At 54.1% G+C, this 18,023-nt stretch overlaps 2 protein-coding genes across 6 annotated transcripts in view; one reads left to right on the forward strand and one right to left on the reverse strand.

Annotated features, from left to right (window-relative positions):
- SLC12A5 (solute carrier family 12 member 5) overlaps window positions 1-12,274 on the forward strand; it is a 38,172-nt gene extending 25,898 nt beyond the window's left edge. For both annotated transcript variants that reach the window (XM_060285125.1, XM_060285126.1), the window contains exons 16-26: window positions 189-293; window positions 1,834-2,002; window positions 4,406-4,601; window positions 5,433-5,602; window positions 6,248-6,379; window positions 7,286-7,393; window positions 8,294-8,416; window positions 8,508-8,707; window positions 9,051-9,065; window positions 9,328-9,461; window positions 9,672-12,274. In XM_060285125.1, the coding sequence (XP_060141108.1) occupies window positions 189-293; window positions 1,834-2,002; window positions 4,406-4,601; window positions 5,433-5,602; window positions 6,248-6,379; window positions 7,286-7,393; window positions 8,294-8,416; window positions 8,508-8,707; window positions 9,051-9,065; window positions 9,328-9,461; window positions 9,672-9,763 (1,444 nt within the window). In that variant the 3' untranslated portion in view covers window positions 9,764-12,274. The remainder of the gene's footprint in view (window positions 1-188; window positions 294-1,833; window positions 2,003-4,405; window positions 4,602-5,432; window positions 5,603-6,247; window positions 6,380-7,285; window positions 7,394-8,293; window positions 8,417-8,507; window positions 8,708-9,050; window positions 9,066-9,327; window positions 9,462-9,671) is intronic.
- A 1,251-nt stretch (window positions 12,275-13,525) lies between these two features.
- Window positions 13,526-18,023, reverse strand: part of NCOA5 (nuclear receptor coactivator 5) — a 29,105-nt gene continuing 24,607 nt past the window's right edge. For 2 of the 4 annotated variants that reach the window (XM_030848828.2, XM_030848830.2), the window contains 3 exons: window positions 17,140-17,339; window positions 15,469-15,789; window positions 13,526-15,019 (listed from right to left, as the gene is read on the reverse strand). In XM_030848828.2, coding sequence (XP_030704688.1) covers window positions 14,430-15,019; window positions 15,469-15,789; window positions 17,140-17,339 — 1,111 coding nt within the window. In that variant the 3' untranslated portion in view covers window positions 13,526-14,429. Of the gene's footprint in view, window positions 15,020-15,445; window positions 15,790-17,139; window positions 17,340-18,023 lie in introns of all 4 variants that reach the window. The other 2 variants (XM_030848831.3, XM_070043685.1) reach the window with 1 other exon arrangement.

Here is an 18,023-nt window from a genome sequence, read left to right on the forward strand (position 1 = left end):
GGGATGGGGAGAGACAGAACAGGAGCAGAGGGAGGGGCTGAAGCTTTGAGAAATGGAGGTGGCAGGAGCGACCTCCTTTCTGAGCCTGAGACAGACGGCTCTGTGCCGGGGCGGCCACTTCAGGGTGGACGGCTCTCCCTGACTCTCCTTGGCTTTCTGCCTCTTGCGATCCCCCTTCCCGGCCCCAGGGCGGAGAAGGAGTGGGGCGATGGCATCCGAGGCCTGTCTCTCAGTGCGGCTCGCTACGCCCTGTTACGCCTAGAGGAAGGGCCCCCGCACACCAAGAACTGGAGGTCAGTGGTGGAGGCACAAGCGTGAGGGCTCAGCGGGGGGAGAGGCAGGGAGCAGGGCCCAACCCACACCGCTTGCTTTGTTTTGGGGTTGCTGAGGGATGTTCAGCCTTGTCTGAACCCTTCCCACCTACAACACCGAGGCTGAACTGAGTTCCAGACATTTGTTCTCCGAAACCCCACCCGCCAGGCCAGTCTCCTGACCATCTGTCCATCCATCCATTCATTCCATCATGTGTTAGAAAAAATATATGAACGCGTGATCTATGCCCTGCCCCCTTCCTGTCTCTGGGGATGTAGTGAGCTCACAGTTCCATGGACAAGGCATGCGCACAGACAGGTAAACGCAGTATCATGTAGCATGTGCTCTGGGAGAGGTGAATCTTCCACCTTGAGAGTTATGGGGCCTCTTAGAAATCTCGAGACGAATAACAATCTCCATTTTATTCACGTGACAGTCAGGGCCTAGAGAAGGTCTCAGGGGTCATGGAAGGCAGAACTGGACCCAGAATCTTCACCTCCTGCCTCTCAGCCCAGGGTGCTTTTTTTAAAAAAATTTATTTAGTTTTGGCTGTGTTGGGTCTTCGTTTCTGTGCGAGGGCTTTCTCCAGTTGCGGCGAGTGGGGGGCCACTCTTCATCGCGGTGCGCGGGCCTCTCACTGTCGCGGCCTCTCTTGCTGCGGAGGACAGGCTCCAGACGCGCAGGCTCAGTAGTTGTGGCTCACGGGCCCAGTTGCTCTGCGGCATGTGGGATCCTCCCAGACCAGGGCTCGAACCTGTGTCCCCTGCATTGGCAGGCAGATTCTCAACCACTGCGCCACCAGGGAAGCCCCCCAGGGTGCTTTCTAACTGATCGCTCTGCAAGGCCAATCCCTCCTTCTTCTCCCTCAGGTTCGTTTTGCTAAGAGTAAGGCCTGGAACCCTGAGCTATGCCTAGGACATCGTTGGCTTGTCCTTGCTGATGTCTACTAAACTGGGCTTCCAGAGACCGGGGCTTTGCATAATTTGTCTGTGAATCTCAAATGCTTAGCACAGGGTCTAGCCCAGAGTAGGTGTTTAGAGAAAGCTATTAAATTGATGGTGGCTGGCTGGCTGCAGTGGCTAAATGAATAAGGAAATGAACAGATAAATCAATGGGTAGATGGCTGAATGTGTATATGTATGGGAGGGTGGTGGGGTGAATAGGTGAATGTGTGAATGGATGGCGGTAGAAGGATGTGTAGGTAAATTAACATGGATATGAGTGGATAACTGAAGGATAAAATGGGTGGGGGGGTGGATGGAAACTTGGGCGAGTGAGGTAGATGGAGAGATGGATGGGTGGGTAGATGGATAGATGTGTGGGAGATGGTTGGATGTCTTGATACTCAAGGAAATGGATGGATGGATGTGTAGGTGGATGGGTGGGTGGTGGGTGTACAGGTGGACAGGAGTATGGAGGTCGTGTGGTTAGTGAACTCACCAGCGTATGGCGTACGGGCGTATGAGTTTATGGCGGTTGGGTAGGTGGTGGATGGATCATGTGACCTTGCACCCTCTTCAGGCCACAGCTGCTGGTGCTGGTGCGTGTGGACCAAGACCAGAACGTGGCACATCCACAGCTGCTCTCGCTGACCTCCCAGCTCAAGGCAGGGAAGGGCCTGACCATTGTGGGCTCTGTCCTTGAGGGCACCTTTCTGGACAACCATCCCCAGGCCCAGCGGGCGGAGGAGGTAAGTAGAGGCCCTGGTGGGGAGGGCGGAAGGATGCAGCACTCAGGAAGGCAGTCCTTGCTCCTTTCCACTTTCCCTCCTGCCACCTTTGCCATCAGCTGGAGCTCAGGCTTTTCTGTCCTCTTCCTTAGAAGAGGAGTCCAAGGGCTCAGCAAGTGAGTTCCTTAGAATCCAACTCGCAGAACCAAAGACGATCAGAGCCGGAAGTGCCCATTTTATGGATAAGGAAACTGAGGCTTAGAGAAGTCAGGTCATTTGTTTAAGGACAGAAAACAGAGACTCACATTAAAACTGCTAGACCCCTACTCCACCTGCCGAAGCATAAATCTTTTAAAGCGTTTTCACATAGGTGGACCCTTTTGGTCCCCACACCAAGTGGAGTCGGCAGGGTGAATACCCCTGTTTGGCCCAGGGAGAAACAGAGGCCCAGAGACGGAAAGCAGCTTGCTGGAAGTCACAAAGGTGGCTGGAAGCATAGTCAGGATTTGAACCCGGGTCCCTGACTCTGGGTCACCTGCTCTTGTTCTAATCCCCTGGTCCATGTCCACAGAGCAGTGTACACAGCCAGTGTGGGCTGGGGCAGCTGGGCTCTGCATTAAGCGTCATTAACAGGTGTCTGGTGGGTGACAGAGGAAGTGGGTTCTGTCGGCGATTCAGGTCTCTCTCCTCTCGGGGCCATGGCTAGAAGTGGAGAGAGGAAAGGGGGCCTGAGGGAGGTGAGATGAGAGGGGGAGGGACACACCTAATGGCTTGCGACAGTTGCTGTTTCTGCCTCACTGGGCCGTTCACACTGATCTGTCAGGGCCCTGGGCTGGAGGCCTCCACTGGTCCGTTTAATTCAACTTGCAGTGGCTGCAAATGTGCTGTGTACCAGGCACCAGGCTAGGCCCCGGGGGACGTGGAGAGGTAGATGATCAAATCTCAGCCCTCAAGGTGGTCACAGGCTGGTGGGGAAGATAGAACACACACAGAAGGCTCTCAAACCCGTCTGAGGTTAGAGTGAATAACTGCAGAGCAATAGAACGTGTTGAGTGTTTAGGATCTCTCAGGCTGTATATACTAAGCTCTACTCGCATCATGTTATGTCATCCACCCTCTTCCTGGACGAGGCAGCTGTCACGATGCCCATTTGACTGATGAGAAATCTGAGGCTCATAGAGGGAGGTGATTTGCCCAACATTGCTCTGCAGTTATTAACTCTAACGTAGCACCTGTCAACCTCAGGTGGGCTTGAGAGCCTTCTGTGTACGTTCTGTCTTCCCCACCAGCCTGTGACCAGCTTGAGGGCTGGGGTTTGGTCTTGTGCCTCTCCATCTCCCCTGGGGCCTGGCCCGGTGCACAGCGCATTCTCAGCCACTGCATGCTGAATTAAACAGGCGGGGGCAGAGATAGAAATAGGAGCCCTCTCTTTTTTTTTCTCTCTCTTTTTTATTTTTGGCTGCGTTCGGTCTTTGTTGCTGTGCGCGGGCTTTCTCTGGTTGCGGCGAGCGGGGGCTACTCTTCGTTGCGGTGCGTGGGCTTCTCATTGCGGTGGCTTCTCTTGTGGCGGAGCATGGGCTCTAGGCGCGTGGGCTTCAGTAGTTGTGGCATGCGGGCTCAGTAGTTATGGCTCATGGGCTCTGGAGCGCAGGCTCGGTAGTTGTGGCCCATGGGCTTAGTTGCTCCGCGGCATGTGGGATCTTCCCGGACCAGGGCTCGAACCCATGTCCCCTGCATTGGCAGGGGAATTCTTAACTACTGCGCCACCAGGGAAGCCCAGGAGCCCTTTCTGTTTGACATCAGAGGCTTGGTTAAGAGTGTGAAGGATGGAGTCAGACCCCTGGACTTGAACTTCTACAGTAACATCCATTATCTGTATGGCCTGAAGCAAGTCTTAATTTCTCTGAGCCTCAATTTCCTTACTTATAAAGTGAGAGTAATAAGAACACTTCCCTCATTGTGCAGATTGAATGTGCATTTTAAATGCTTACTGTCATGCTGACTTTTAAAAACTGTTAAAAACCAAACTGTCTGGCTATGCAGAGGGGCCCAGTTTCATCGTGGTTTGGGTGGACAGGTGGTGTCTGAGGAAGGTGATGGTTGAGTTGGGCCAGGCAGAGTGTCATGGACAATGGGGTCGGCCGGGGAGGGGCTCTGGGTGGTGGGTGAGAGCTTGCAGGGGGACTGTGTGAGCAACGGCAGGGCGGTGGGAAGCGTGGTGTCCCAACATGAAGAGCTCTGACTGAGCAGCGGGGAACGGGGGCCATAGGTGATGGGGTGCCAGAAGCCGACATGCTCAGAGCTGAGCTTCAGGAATGGAGGGCTGATGGCGGGGAGAGATGGGGGCTAGGGAGGCTGCAAGGGGCTGGGCAGGGCTAGGGAGGCCTGAGGCTGGTCCTTTTCTGAGCCCTCCCCTGCCCGCAGTCCATCCGGCGCCTGATGGAGGCAGAGAAGGTGAAGGGCTTCTGCCAGGTAGTGATCTCCTCCAACCTGCGAGATGGCGTGTCCCACCTGATTCAGTCCGGGGGCCTCGGGGGGCTGCAGCACAACACCGTGCTTGTTGGCTGGCCCCGAAACTGGCGGCAGAAGGAAGCTCATCAGACGTGGAGGAACTTCATTGGTAAGGCTGTGTGGGCTCGGGGTGGTAGAGGGCTGGGTGTGTGGGGGGTCCTTCTTTGGGCCTGGGGATCATTTCCCAGGCGTAACAGGTATGGAGTCGGCATATGCAGGTGGTGGAGTTCAAAGCCTCCCATGTGCCAGGCACTGTGCGGGGAGCCCAGGGACTCAGGTGTGGAGGAGACAGTCTTGGCTCCGGCAGGGTTCACAACCCTGGCAGGAAGACAGTGCAGGGAGTGGGAAGAGCTACAGCTTTGAAGTCGCTGAGGCCCGGGTCTACATCTCCCCTCTGGCCCTTCCTCGCTGTGTGACTGTTCACAAGTGCCTCACCCTCTCTGGGCATCAGATGCCTTGGTAGTAGTGGGTACTAAGTAATACAATAACTAACACTTACAGACTGTGTTCTGTGTGCCAGACAAGTGGAGGCTTTCTCTCATTCTCTCAGCAGGCCTGTGAGGGCTAGGCATTGCTGTCTCCATTTTATTGGTGCGAAACTGAGGCACGGAGAGATTAAGGTCACGCAGCTGGTAAACCCTGAGGCGGCTTTACCGGTAGATCCTAGTTAGAAGGTGGTTGGGAGGATTAAGTGAGCCCTGCATGGTCGAGTTCTTAATCAGAAAGGGCAGGTGTTGTTATCACCACTTGAACGGTGGGGAAACGGAGGCCCAGAGAGGCTTCCCCAAATTCAAACAAGCGATGAGGCCCAGGTAGGTGGGGTTTTTCTGACTCCTCAGCCCAAGGCCAAGGCGGGATGGGGTGGGGGTGGGGTGCTGGGTGCCAGAAGGGGACCAGGGTCACTGTTTTACCGTCTGGCCATCTCTTTGGTCTCCTCCAGAGCTGGTCCGGGAAACCACGGCCGGTCACCTGGCTCTGCTGGTCACCAAGAACGTTTCCATGTTTCCTGGTAACCCGGAGCGCTTCTCGGAGGGCAGCATCGACGTCTGGTGGATTGTGCACGACGGCGGCATGCTCATGCTGCTGCCCTTCCTGCTGCGGCACCACAAGGTGCGCATGCGTGTCCGTGAGTGAGCGTCCGCGCGTGCTCGTGCCCACATCATGGGCGGGGTTTCTGGGCTCCGGAAGGGGCCAGCCTCCACATGAGCTCCTGGGAAAGGGCTCCAATCCCCTCCTTAATTCTGAGGTGCTGGGAACTGAAGGTGTCTCCCCTTGCAGATGTCCTTGAATTATAAAGGAGAGCAATGTTTAACTCAATCGAGTGATGCTTTAATGAGGGGACCCTCATCTACGCAGAGGCGTTTTTCAAAACTTTTTTTTTTTTTTTTTTTGCGGTACGCGGGCCTCTCACTGTTGTGGCCTCTCCCGTTGTGGAGCACAGGCTCCGGACGCGCAGGCTCAGCGGCCATGGCTCACGGGCCCAGCCGCTGCGCGGCATGTAGGATCCTCCCGGACCGGGGCACGAACCCGTGTCCCCTCCATCGGCAGGCGGACTCTCAACCACTGCGCCACCAGGGAAGCCCCGCAGAGGCGTTTTTGTAGGGAGTGGCCGCTGAGATAGAGGACTGGGGGGCTGCATGTATGTGTGGGAAGGTGCGTGGGAAGGGTGAGGGACAGGGTCCTGTCTACGTTCTGGCCCTGGGTCTCCGCACTGCACCTGGGCTGGACCTTTCTGGGTCCCCTTCACCACTCCAGGTCTGGCGGAAGTGCAAGATGCGAATCTTCACTGTGGCCCAGATGGACGACAATAGCATCCAGATGAAGAAGGATTTGACCACATTTCTGTACCATTTACGTATCACCGCGGAGGTCGAAGTGGTGGAGATGGTGAGTCCCCAGGAGCCACCTCTGACGTTTTGGAATCCCTTCTGGACTCTTTCCCTTTGGCCCCAGAACCAAATGGGGAACTCCAACTCCCATCAACTTGTGATGCTGGATCCCTTCCCTGCACCCACTTTTTAGCCTCTCACGTATTCACCGAAAGCCCATCCATCCATCCATCCATCCATACACCCTTCTCTCCTTCGTAAGAATAGCCATGTCTAATAATGCTTACTACGTGTGAGGCGCTGTACTGTGCACTTTATGTATACTACTTCTCACAGCAATCAATGAAATAGATACAATTATCAGCATTTCCATTTTACAGATTAGGCAGTTGAGGCACAGAAAGGTTAAGTAATTTGCCCCGAACACACACTAAGTGGCAGGGCCAGGATTCAACCCCAAGCAGACTGGCTCTAGAGTCCATGCTCCTCGCACTTACATTCTACAGCCTCTTGTCTGTCCATTTCTCTCAGCTTATTTATCCATTTACCCATCTCTCTGTGTATTCATTAATCCACCCACATATCCATTAATGTATTTATTCACTCACTCATCCATTCATCCATGTACAAAATTCATTCATCTCTGTGTTCCTTTTTATATTTCTCCCCCGTCTCCATTCACCCAGGTAATTAATTAATCCACTCATTCATTAATTCACCCATTCATTCGCCCAGTCCTGTGCTTGGCTGAGGAGGGAATGAGCCGCATTGCCTCCAAAGAGCATCGCCCTCTGCTTCGTCCTTGCCTCCCACAACTGTTGATTAAACTAGGTCATTGGATAGGGAAACCCTAGGTTGGCAGAAAGAAGGGGGCCTGCCTCCCTCCCCTTGGCCTTGCACCGAAGCTCGTACTTTCCCCCCCTTTCCCCTCCTCCACCCCATCTCCACCCCTGCCTGCCCACAGCATGAAAGCGACATCTCGGCTTACACCTACGAGAAGACGCTGGTGATGGAGCAGCGTTCCCAGATCCTCAAGCAGATGCATTTAACCAAGAATGAGCGGGAGAGGGAGGTGAGGTTGCCCTGGCTGGGCTCAGAGAGTCTCAAGCTGCTGCCAGCTCTGGGCGTGCACAGGTTTGGGATGGCCCACTCCTGGCCATTGGCACTGCCACCTCTGGCACTGGGTTCCCCAGCGGCTGCATCTCTCAAGCCTCCCAGCCAGGATGCAGAGGGGCTTTGGCATGCGCGACAGATCTTCCGCTCACTATGTGACTTCTGGGGCCCAAGGGAGAATAGTGGATGTTAAATATGTATGGATGATTCCTCAGGGGCGTGGGCTGCCAGTGTGGGGGACAAGGGATTATGTGAGAGACCCTTCGAGAGGCTTAGAGAGTGGGTAACAGATGGATATTTCAGGATGCAGCTGATGATGAGAGTTGGGGGCAAACCTCCAACTGGGTTCTCAGGGGTAACAATGATGAGCTCTCATGGGGTATGGGTGTAAGATCTCCCCAGTGTGGGTAATGTGGGACCACTGGCCCTCTGGCATTTGAATGAAAGCCCCACCCCAGGGAGTGGGGTCCTTGGGGAAATGAGCTATGGTACCCTGGGGGTTGGGGACAGAAGAGATCTTGGAGGTGGGTGACAGTAAAATTGTAAGAAATGGCATGTGCTATGACCAATCAGAACTGGCACTGGACCATAGTGCTAAGGTAGAGCCCAGCTGGACCAGGTGTTAACCCTTTGGTTGCTGGATAGTGGAGAGGTCAGGGGTCCTGGAGAGGGGTTGGAGTGGCCAGGTCAGTGGCGGCAATAGCTATTTGATGTGGAAGCATTGCAATAGTTTAACAACTGGTAGGGATCCCGAAAGTGCACATCCTGGCTGAACATCAGCTCTGGGGGTAGCTCTTTGCAGGGCGGGCATGGGTAGTGATTTCCAGCAGAGCTGGCACCAACATGTGTCACTCCCTAGATCCAGAGTATCACAGATGAGTCTCGGGGCTCAATCCGGAGAAAGAATCCAGCCAACACTCGGCTTCGCCTCAACGTCCCAGAAGAGACAGCTGGTGACAGCGAGGAGAAGCCGGAAGAGGAGGTATGCAGCGGGGTGGTTTGGCTCCAGCCAGTGCGAGCAGGAACTTTGGCCTCCGAAGGAGTCACATGTTGTCCCTTCTTTTATCCCTCAGGTGCAGCTGATCCATGACCAGAGTGCTCCCAGCTGCCCCAGCAGCTCACCATCCCCGGGGGAGGAGCCCGAACGGGAGGGCGAGGCAGATCCAGAGAAAGTGCATCTCACCTGGACCAAGGACAAATCTGTGGCAGAGAAGAACAAGGGCCCCAGTCCTGTCTCCTCAGAGGGCATCAAGGACTTCTTCAGCATGAAGCCGTATGGGCCTGGGGGCTAAGGGCTAGGGTCTGGGGTGAGCCTACAGGGTCCTTGCTCCCCATGGCAGAGCAAATGAGCAGAAGGGGTCCTGGCCTGGTAGTCGGAAGACCCCGCCCAGACCTTGTCTTGGTTTCCCCATCTGAGGACTCAGATTGGGCTTGATTGCTAAGGGTCAGAACTCCCTGGGGCAGGCAGTGGAAAGGCGAAGCCTGGGGGGCTGGGAGAGCGGGACCAGTTTGCACACAGGGTGGTTGATGGTGGCTCAGGTAGTCCTCAGCTTCTCCTGCTTTTTCTGACCCCTCTCTTTTTCTTCCTCTCTTTGCTTCTCTTATGTTTCCCGAAGGGAGTGGGAGAACTTGTAAGTGCTTCAGAATTTTTAACTTCTCACCTAGGTTGGCCAGGGTCCCTCCTCTTCTCACTCCACCATGAACCCTCAGTTTGTGCCCCTGACCTCTGGGGTCTCTGAATAGCCCAGCTTGGAGAAGTCTAGGGTTGGTGGTCCCTGGCTTGCAAGGACTAGATCCCAGCAGCCCAGTGCTGGGGTGGGGGGGCTGGAAGGGCGACTGGATCCAACTCTCCCTTCTCCCAGCCTTACGTGCCTCCCTCCGTCCCTCCCTCAGGAACCAGTCCAACGTGCGGCGCATGCACACCGCTGTGCGGCTGAACGAGGTCATCGTCAAGAAATCCCGGGACGCCAAGCTTGTTTTGCTCAACATGCCAGGGCCTCCCCGCAACCGCAACGGTGACGAAAATTGTATCCTGGGCTTAAAATTGGGAGGAAGCGGGAGGTGGATGTCAGGGGACTTAGGTCCTGGCCCTGGGAAGGAAGAGTTGAGACGGGTCTGCTTCAGAATCAACACCGCGAACAGGGACGCGAACCCATCGTTCCCCTGGCGCCCAACACGCGCGGCCCTAATTCCAACGGGAGGGAAGGGGACGGTCTTTCTCCTTGACGGGCGCTCAGACATGGAGTTCCTCGAGGTCCTCACCGAGCACCTGGACCGGGTGATGCTGGTCCGCGGCGGCGGCCGCGAGGTCATCACCATCTACTCCTGAGAGCCAGGACCTGCCACCCGGGCCCGAGCGCGTCCGGCCCGCGCGGCCCCGGAGCCCTCGCCGCGCCCCCCGCCGCTGTCACCGTTTACATACAGACCCTGTGCCCGCGCCCTGGCCCCCTTCCCCGCTGCCTGAAGCCCGGAGGCCACGTCGGTCGGGGCTGACTCGGAGAGGACCGCCCCGCGCGGAGACCAGAGCCCCGAGCGCCCCGTTGGCGCGTCGCCCTGTCGGCCCCGGCTGCCCTTTTTCTAAGCCCGGCCTCGCCCCGCCGGAGGAGACGCTGCAATAAAGGTCGGAGGAGGCGCAGACAGGAGCGGAGCTGGGGCTTTGAGGACCCCCGGTAGTCCGCGCAGCCCTTTCCCTCTCTTCCCGCGCCCCGCCCCGTCCTCGCTCTGCACCCCTCCCCCGGCGGCCCGGAGGGCGCGGGGTGGGGAGGCTGCGCTCCGCCGTCTACGTCACTTGTCTTCGCGCGGCCGCAGGCGCCGGCCGGCCGAGCCTATACATAGTGTACAGGAGACATCGCGTGTATTTTTAACGTCCCCATATTTCTGTGACTAGAAGCGCAACGGACTTCTCTTCTCGCCACTGTTGAGCTCTCCCGCTGGGGGCGCCCAGGGAAGGCGGAGGCCTCGGGAGGCTGGGTTTTCCTTGACGTCCGAGAGTTTTGAGAGCAAAAGTGCTTTAGGCCCAGGCGGGAGTCGTGGTCCCTCGACACCCCCTCGACGTCTCCTCACCCTTTCCTCGCGCCCTTGGCTTCCGACCCTTCCCTCTAGTTCTTCTCGGAGACGAAGTGAGACAAGTGTCCAGCTTTTCCTGGATTCGCCTCCCAGCGGAGTGAGCTTCCACTGTGGCTGCAGAGACGGGCGCAGCCTCTTCTCATCGGCTCTTATGCAAGCTGGGGCCAGGATAGGGGAGGGGCGCTCCTCAAGGAAGAGAAACCGAGAGAGGCCCTCGCCCCACCGAGGAAGCCCCGCCCCGGTGCCTTCGCTGGGGGAGCAGGCGGCTCTCCTCAATCGGCTTGTCGCCTGCTCCTCCTATCCCATGGCTCTTCGCCAAAGACTGAAATCGGGGAGCTGGAGGGCGTCCCTTCCCCTGGAGTTTCCTCCCTGGGACAGATGAGGGAGGCGGGGGCGGTTCTGGGTTGGGGGCCGGACTCACCGGGGAGGCCCCAGCGCTGTCCCTGATGTTCCCTCCTCTGTGTCCATCTGGCAGCTCTGGCCTCGGGGACCCAGCTGCCTTCTCCGCGTCCCGGGGCCCGGCCTCGCTGCCTCTAGCTGCGTCTCCCAGGCACCTGGGCGTGGGGGAGGGCTGGAGTCGCTATGTGCTTTGTTCTTAGCGCCTCTCTGCCCTCCTCCAACTAGGAGCCAAGGCCTTTGGCTTCTCCAACACCAGTCCTTGGCGCTTCTGCTCCACCAGCCCGGTTGCAGGTGCCCTCTACCCTTAGGGAAACCGCATTGGCCGGGCTCCCTTCCCCCAGGGCACCTTACTAAGGGCGGCAGGCACTGCATGCTCGTTCCAGCGCCCTCTGGGACTGGGTACAGTACCTTCAGCCCCAGGGCCCTGAACTTTGCATCTAGTTAGACATCCTGCCCACCTCCCAGAGCTGAGGCTACTGGGTACTCCTGACCTCACCACCTCCTTTCCTTTGAGCCCAAGGCAGAGCTGGAGCTGGTGCCACCTAGACTGGGCCAGGTGTGGCTGGAGGTAGGTTTGGATGTCTGCCGGTTAGGCCAAGGCCCCTCTGAAATTTGATCAGGGGGCTGGATAGATTCTTCCGGGTAGTAATCAGAAGTCGGAGGTATCAGACACCAGCACTCCCCACGCTCATCCTCCAAAGAACCTCCCTCTGACAGACGCAGCTGGGTCTAGCCTTCTGGGGTCCTGAGCACTCCTGGGCTGAAGTGGTGGGCTAGGTAGAAGGGAAAGGGGGTATATTAACATCAGTTAGGGAACCAAAGTTGCACTATCTGGGCCTAGACTGTCTGGTTGGCAGGAGCAGTTTCGGTTGATGAAAACAGACATCCCACAACAAAACCCCAAGTTTTCTGTGCTACATGTGCAATATTTGTTATGAACGTTATCACACGTCACTCATCAAATTATCTTTATAATCATGTAGCTAGATGTTTCATGTCCATTCAAGTGACTTTTATTCTGAGTGCAATATTTCAATAGCCTTGTAGTGATAACTAGTGTTGCTTTTGTTTTAGACGATCTATGTGCAGGGCAATGCAATGAAGTTGAAAACCCTTGTAAATAGGAGAGGTTGCAAACCAAATCAGGAGTATTTATTACTATTATTAGGCCTGCCTTTAACTTTCCATGTGTTTCAGTATTCCGCATTCTGCCTCAGTATTGATCTTGTGTTCTCTGTGCCAATATGAAAAGGAGAGGGTTGGTTCTTTCCTTTATTGTTGAATGCTCCCATTTAATGCTTTATAGCTTTTATGTATTAATTTTTTAGACTCCCATCTGCACAAAATGCAATAAAAATAATTTTATTATACCCTTCACAGCCTGAGGTGTGCTGTTTGGACACTCCAGGGGGAAGAATTAGTAGGTGGGAAGAGGGGTGTTAAAAGGTGGCCCTCCAGGAGGACCCTAGACTCTTAATCAGAAATACTGACCACCACTCCAGGCGGGTTGCCTAGTGTACTGATAGTTCTGGGGCCCTGTCCTAGAGGGACAAAGGCACTGGCAGCAGGGGCATTGCACCCACAACATCTCCTATGAGATGGTGAGCACTTCTAGGTCAGGCTCAGCAATGTCAGCATCTTGGTCCCTAATCCACTGGAGGCCTTGTGCCAGTCACTTCACCACACCCACTCCAAATTTCCTGATAGGGCTATTAAATGCTCTCCAGAGCTCCTACCTGTGACTCTGCTTCTGCCAACTCCTTGCATAATGGGCTGGACAGAGGGCGGCAAGTGAGACAAAATCAAAACAGGAGAGCACCCCACTCTCCATTCGCCTTTGGCCAGGAAAGGCCTCTTCACAAGTCCTGTTTTCCTTTCCTAGAATAAGAGGATAAGTCTCTGACACAATGCAAGTCTGCCACAAACAAGGATGTTTACATAGCATTATAATTAACCAGCAGGCTTTTGCTCTGAACTGTACTAGGTGAGCTGCATAAGGAGAGAAGCTAGGGTTAAAAGAGGTTCTGAGGCCTGACTGCAGGCTCATGGCAGACCGAAACCCATCAGTGCTCTGTCAGGGAACCTCACCTTCAAACTCTGGGAAGGAACGCTCACAAAGAGGCCCTGCAGATATGCACACCCAAGAAAGACAACACAGCTTTCACTTTTTCGTTTTAATTAAAAAGTAATCATCTCATCTTATTAACAACACAAAAGTTCCAAAGAGGAAAAAAACACTATATAACACAAACAGGTCAGAACATAAAATGCTGCCATCTGGGGACCTTGAGTTTTTGAAACCACTGTTTACTCAGCCACTGGCAGGGACTCAGGTGAAGTCACTGCTCTCCCTCGTTTCTGCCAGGGGCCCCTTGAGACTGATCGGCAAGGCTCTAATGAGCACCATCCCTAGGGAGAGGGCAGCTTCCTTTGTTTCCATGTAGAGCAGCAGCCAGAAGTCCTCCCTCTAGTATCTTCACTCTGGCTCAAAAGTTATGAACAGCCTCCTGTATCAAGAACATGTCCAGCTACCAAAAGTCTGACATCAAAATGGTCCCTATCTCCTGCTGCTTAGAAAACAGAACAAGAGCCAGATTTTTGAGTCAAAAGCTCAAAGCAATCACTGAAAAAAAAAAATGGGTGTTCACTGCCAGAGTCTAGAGTTGCCTTCTCAGAGCCGATTCCATTCAACTACCACTGGTGAGGGAGAGGCTAACAGAAATATTAGGGGTAAGAGTGGCTGGGGCCCAGGTTCACAGTTTGTGTTAAACTGCTGGTGACTGGAGCTGTGCAGTCCACGGGAGATCTTTCATTGAAATGAAAGCCAAAAAGAAAAAAAGAAAACCAAAACCCAACAACCCTGGGTCAGGCAGAAAAGTGGCCGGCTTGGCCACTCCTCAACAACTCTAGTAGCTGAGTAGCCAGCCGGCTTCTGAGTCCTCAAGCAGACCCCACGTTATGTGGGATGGGGTAAGAGGACACCGTGCCCACCAAGCCCAACCTGCTGCTCTGGAACCCTACACAGGAGCTGCAGGCAGAAGCTCGAGCTCTGGTGGGCCTGTGTGAGGCTGGACACCCATGGTAGGTTCAGAATGAACAAAGGCAGTGGCTTTCAACATGAAAATGCTACCCCAAGCTCACCCAGCTGGGGCTCAGCTGCTTCTTCCTCCCCCGCCCCACGTCCAGCTGACAGAGAGACAACTGAAATACAAATGGAGCCCAGACATCTATACTGCCCATGACCCCAGAGATATTTACTTTCTACCAAAAAAACCCACAAAAAAACAAAAACAAACCCCCCCAAACCCCCACCCCACCACCACCAAAATACACCTCCAGTGCAGTATAAACTCGAACTCTGGAAGGGGTAAGCAACATAGCCTTGGGCAGAAGAGAGCAGATGGTAGAAACTTATGACATTCGATGTGGACCTGGAGAGGTGCAGAGAACATCTTCCAAATAACTCTATTTAGAACGCAAGAGGTGGGAGGCCAGAGGAAGAGGGGACCAGGGGTAGTTGAGATTTAGCCTCAGTAATGCCTCTGGTATGATCCCATGGGGGCTTGGGGCCGCCCCACCTGTGCTGTGGTCTGGCTAACCAGGTGGGAGAGAGCAGGGCCACTCTGTATCAGAGTGTCCAGAGCCTTCTGTACACTTGGATTGTCAAAGTTGATACCTGTGGAAGACACGGGCCTCTGGCTAGCCAAGTTGCTGGCGGGTGCCAGGCGAGTGGAAGGCTGGCCAAAGAGCCCTTGGGAAGGAGCCCCAGGCCTGGGGCCCATGTTCCGAGCAGATCCTGCCTGTCCCAAAATGTTTGGAGGCTGATTGCCAGAGGCCTGTGATCTTTGCTGAGGCTGGCTGTTCGCTGCTATGGAAAAATTCTGGTTCTGGGTGTTTCCGGCAGCAACTGAGGGGGATGCAGAGCTGCTATTGGCCGCAACCGTGCCACTATTGAAGAGGCTGAGGATTTTGGCCTGAAGCTCTTGCTGGGAGGTGGGGGGTGCCGCTGGAGTGGGTGTAGCAGAGGGGAGCACTTGGCCGCTCTGGAGCGTTTGGGAGCTTGGCTGTGTCTTCAGCGAGGCACCCGAGGTCGCCCCGAGTGGTTGACGGGAAATCGGGCCTACAAGACAGAAGGAGGAGGTATCTGGTTGAAAGTACCCTCCATGGGCAGGAGGCTTAGCAGCCCAGGGAAGAACAACAATCACTGATCACATCAATCACACAGTACACAGACTATAACATCAATTTCCCAAAGGGGCCACTTCATGGTACGTGCTGTTCCCAGAAAACAGCTTCATTCCTCCAGACAACTACTTAAAGAAAGAAGGGCGTCCACCTTGGTTCCCAGGGAGCCAGCATACTAGCCCACCCACCACGTTAACTACAGAGCAGAGCCCAGGTCTTAAGTTATCATTACATCAGCATGGCTGGCCCACGGGAGAGCCCAAGGGATGCGCTCATTTCCCTTGCCCACCCCAAGAGCCCTGGGCCTGCCACCCTCCCAACAGAGCCTGGGGATTAGAGAAATGCAGAGTCAGAACTTCACCTCGGCCCTGCCACGTAGCTCACCAGGCAGAGAGTCGGCGCTGCTCCTCATCAGCCGCTCCTTCCGCTCTCGAAGGTAGTTGATGATCTTGTCAGTCTCTTCAGCAGTGAGGTACCTGTTGTCGGCCAGCAGGTTGATGAGGCTCTGGATGGCTGGAGGGTGCCCCCCGCGCAGTCCCTCCTCAGGGCCTCCCCGCTCTCTTTCCTGGAGGAGGGCTTCATCGGCCATCTTGGCCGCCTGTCTGGCAATCTCCTCGCGTTCCTTCTCCCGGCACTCGTTCTTATAGCGCTCATAATTTCTGGCCACCAGCACCATGGCATCTGCCTGGGGCATGTTGCGATGCTCTGCAGGAGGGAATGACCTGAGTTATTTTCTCCCATGACAGATCTGAGTGCCCACCTACTGGACTCTACCAAGCCCTTCCTAACCTCAGATGAGCAAGAAAACCATTACCGTGACAAAAAGCCTTGGGATGGGGATGGGGAGAGGTTGGGAGAGGAGGGGGATGAAGGTTGGGAAGACAGGTGAATGGATTTCTTTGCTGGGCAACAGACACCCTTGTACAGAGCTAGTTCTTTGGGGAATTCTTAGATCACAGACGTGTAGTAAAAACCAAAGAAACATGACAGTCTCTCACAGATTCAAAAAGACCATGTGGAGAATAACCACAGGAGGCAGGCCACGGGGGTCCAAAAAGCCCTTCTGTAAAGCCTGGCTCTCTACTGTGCTCCTAAGAATAGAGCTGTTTTTTTAATGTATCAGTTCAAAGGTTACGGATTAAGATCAAATTGTGACCCTAAATAACCTCCTCTCCTCACCCCTGGGCAACAATGATTTACAGCGTTGTGAGACTTCTCAGCACTTGATAGAAATGCCTTCACACATCCTGAGGGACTGTTCCTCAGAAAGACAAATGACCCGCTGGAGAGGCTTCTACACTCTATCGTTATGGGTAAAACTGGTGGGGCAAATAGAAAGCCCCAGGGTGGCGGGAAAAGCGAAAGGTCTGTGCTGTGAGCGCAAGCAACGAGCAGGGAATCAGCTGGCTGAGTCTCAACAATCTGGGAGCAAAGGACTAAAAGCTACTTCAGGGAAGGACTTCAAGGAACCTACTCTGGGCCTCCTCCCTGTTCTCACAGCCCCTCCACCCACTTCTCTAGCACACTTACAGAGTATCCTAATTGCCTGTTGTATGCTTTGTCCCTCATTAGAAAATCTGGTGAAAGCAAGGACTCTATTGCATTCAGTGTAGTATGTGCCAGAGCTGCGCTGGAGCCGGCCCTCACTGGTGAGAGCAGACTGTGTGCATCTCTTCCCAACTTGCCCTGAAGTGACTTCATGTTGGGAGCTTGATATAGAACACAGTGGGAGTATTTACACCATGGAAATCAGCAAATGCTATAAACCACACCGCCCCCCCCCAGAACTGGTTGTTAAACATTTGCCAGCACATCACTGTATATACCTAAGTGCTAAATATAACGTCATATACAGCAGGCCCAGAACTGTATCCAGTGAAAGAATATCAGACGACTAAATGACTATGCAAGTCTCTGCTGTGCACTTATAAAAGGGCCCTACTACATTTGAGCTGAAATACATTTACCTAAAACCTGCTGCTTCTGAGTAAGGCATAAAAAAATTAATGGACTAGTGACTACTTCTGAAATTCTGACCCGCTTGGGCCTCCATACCTTGTGGGGTTCCAAACATGATGTTGACTGTACAGGAGCGGTGAATCTGGTGTTGCTGGGTGATGACAATAGCAAAGGGAGATCCTCCCCTGCTAACATCCTCCAAGGCTTGTGACAGTGACACCTCTGTGTTGAGGAAGATCAAGTCCACTACCATGCCTAGGTCTCGAACCTTCCGCCCCACAGATTCAGCATAATCTCTGTAGAAACAAACAGGACCCAGTGAGTACTCCCTGACCAACTCCCAACTCCCACTGTGGCACCTCAGCTAGCTGTGTGAGCTCCTATGAAGACTTCAAATCCCAGCTCTACCAGTGTCTCCCTAGCGCCCTCTTCAGGCTCCAAGAATCTAGACCAATTCCTTCTCTATATTGGCTCAGAATGGTCACACATAAAGTTGCCAATAGCACAGTATTTAGTACCCAGGTCCTTCTCTTGATTCTCTACTCTGATGTTCATTCCTAAACACCATCCTGATGCCTAAGACTTGTAACACATGTCCATCTTTGTAGAGGCTACACAACATAGTGGGAAAAGCATGGGTTCTAAATGCTAGAAAGACAGGCTTGGATCCTACCACTAACATTTACTTGCAAAGTTGAAGCTTTAAGCAAGTCCCTTTACCTCTTACAAACCTCAGTTTCTTTACCAGTCAGACAGGATTAATATGGCTCAGCTCATACGTCACTTCCTTGACTTTCTCTGCAATCTAAATCAGATCCTTGATATATTTCTTATAAGACACATCACCAATACATTTATTTCTGTCATTTGTCCAACTAGGGTATAAGCTCCACAAGAGGAAGGGGCCATGTGTGTTTGCTTATTAGCATTACAGCTCCAGGACCTAGCACCTGTCACACATAGAAGAAATTTGATGAGTG

The sequence above is a fragment of the Globicephala melas genome, chromosome 15 (assembly GCF_963455315.2).
Source record: "Globicephala melas chromosome 15, mGloMel1.2, whole genome shotgun sequence".
Classification (NCBI taxonomy): Eukaryota; Metazoa; Chordata; class Mammalia; order Artiodactyla; family Delphinidae; genus Globicephala; species Globicephala melas.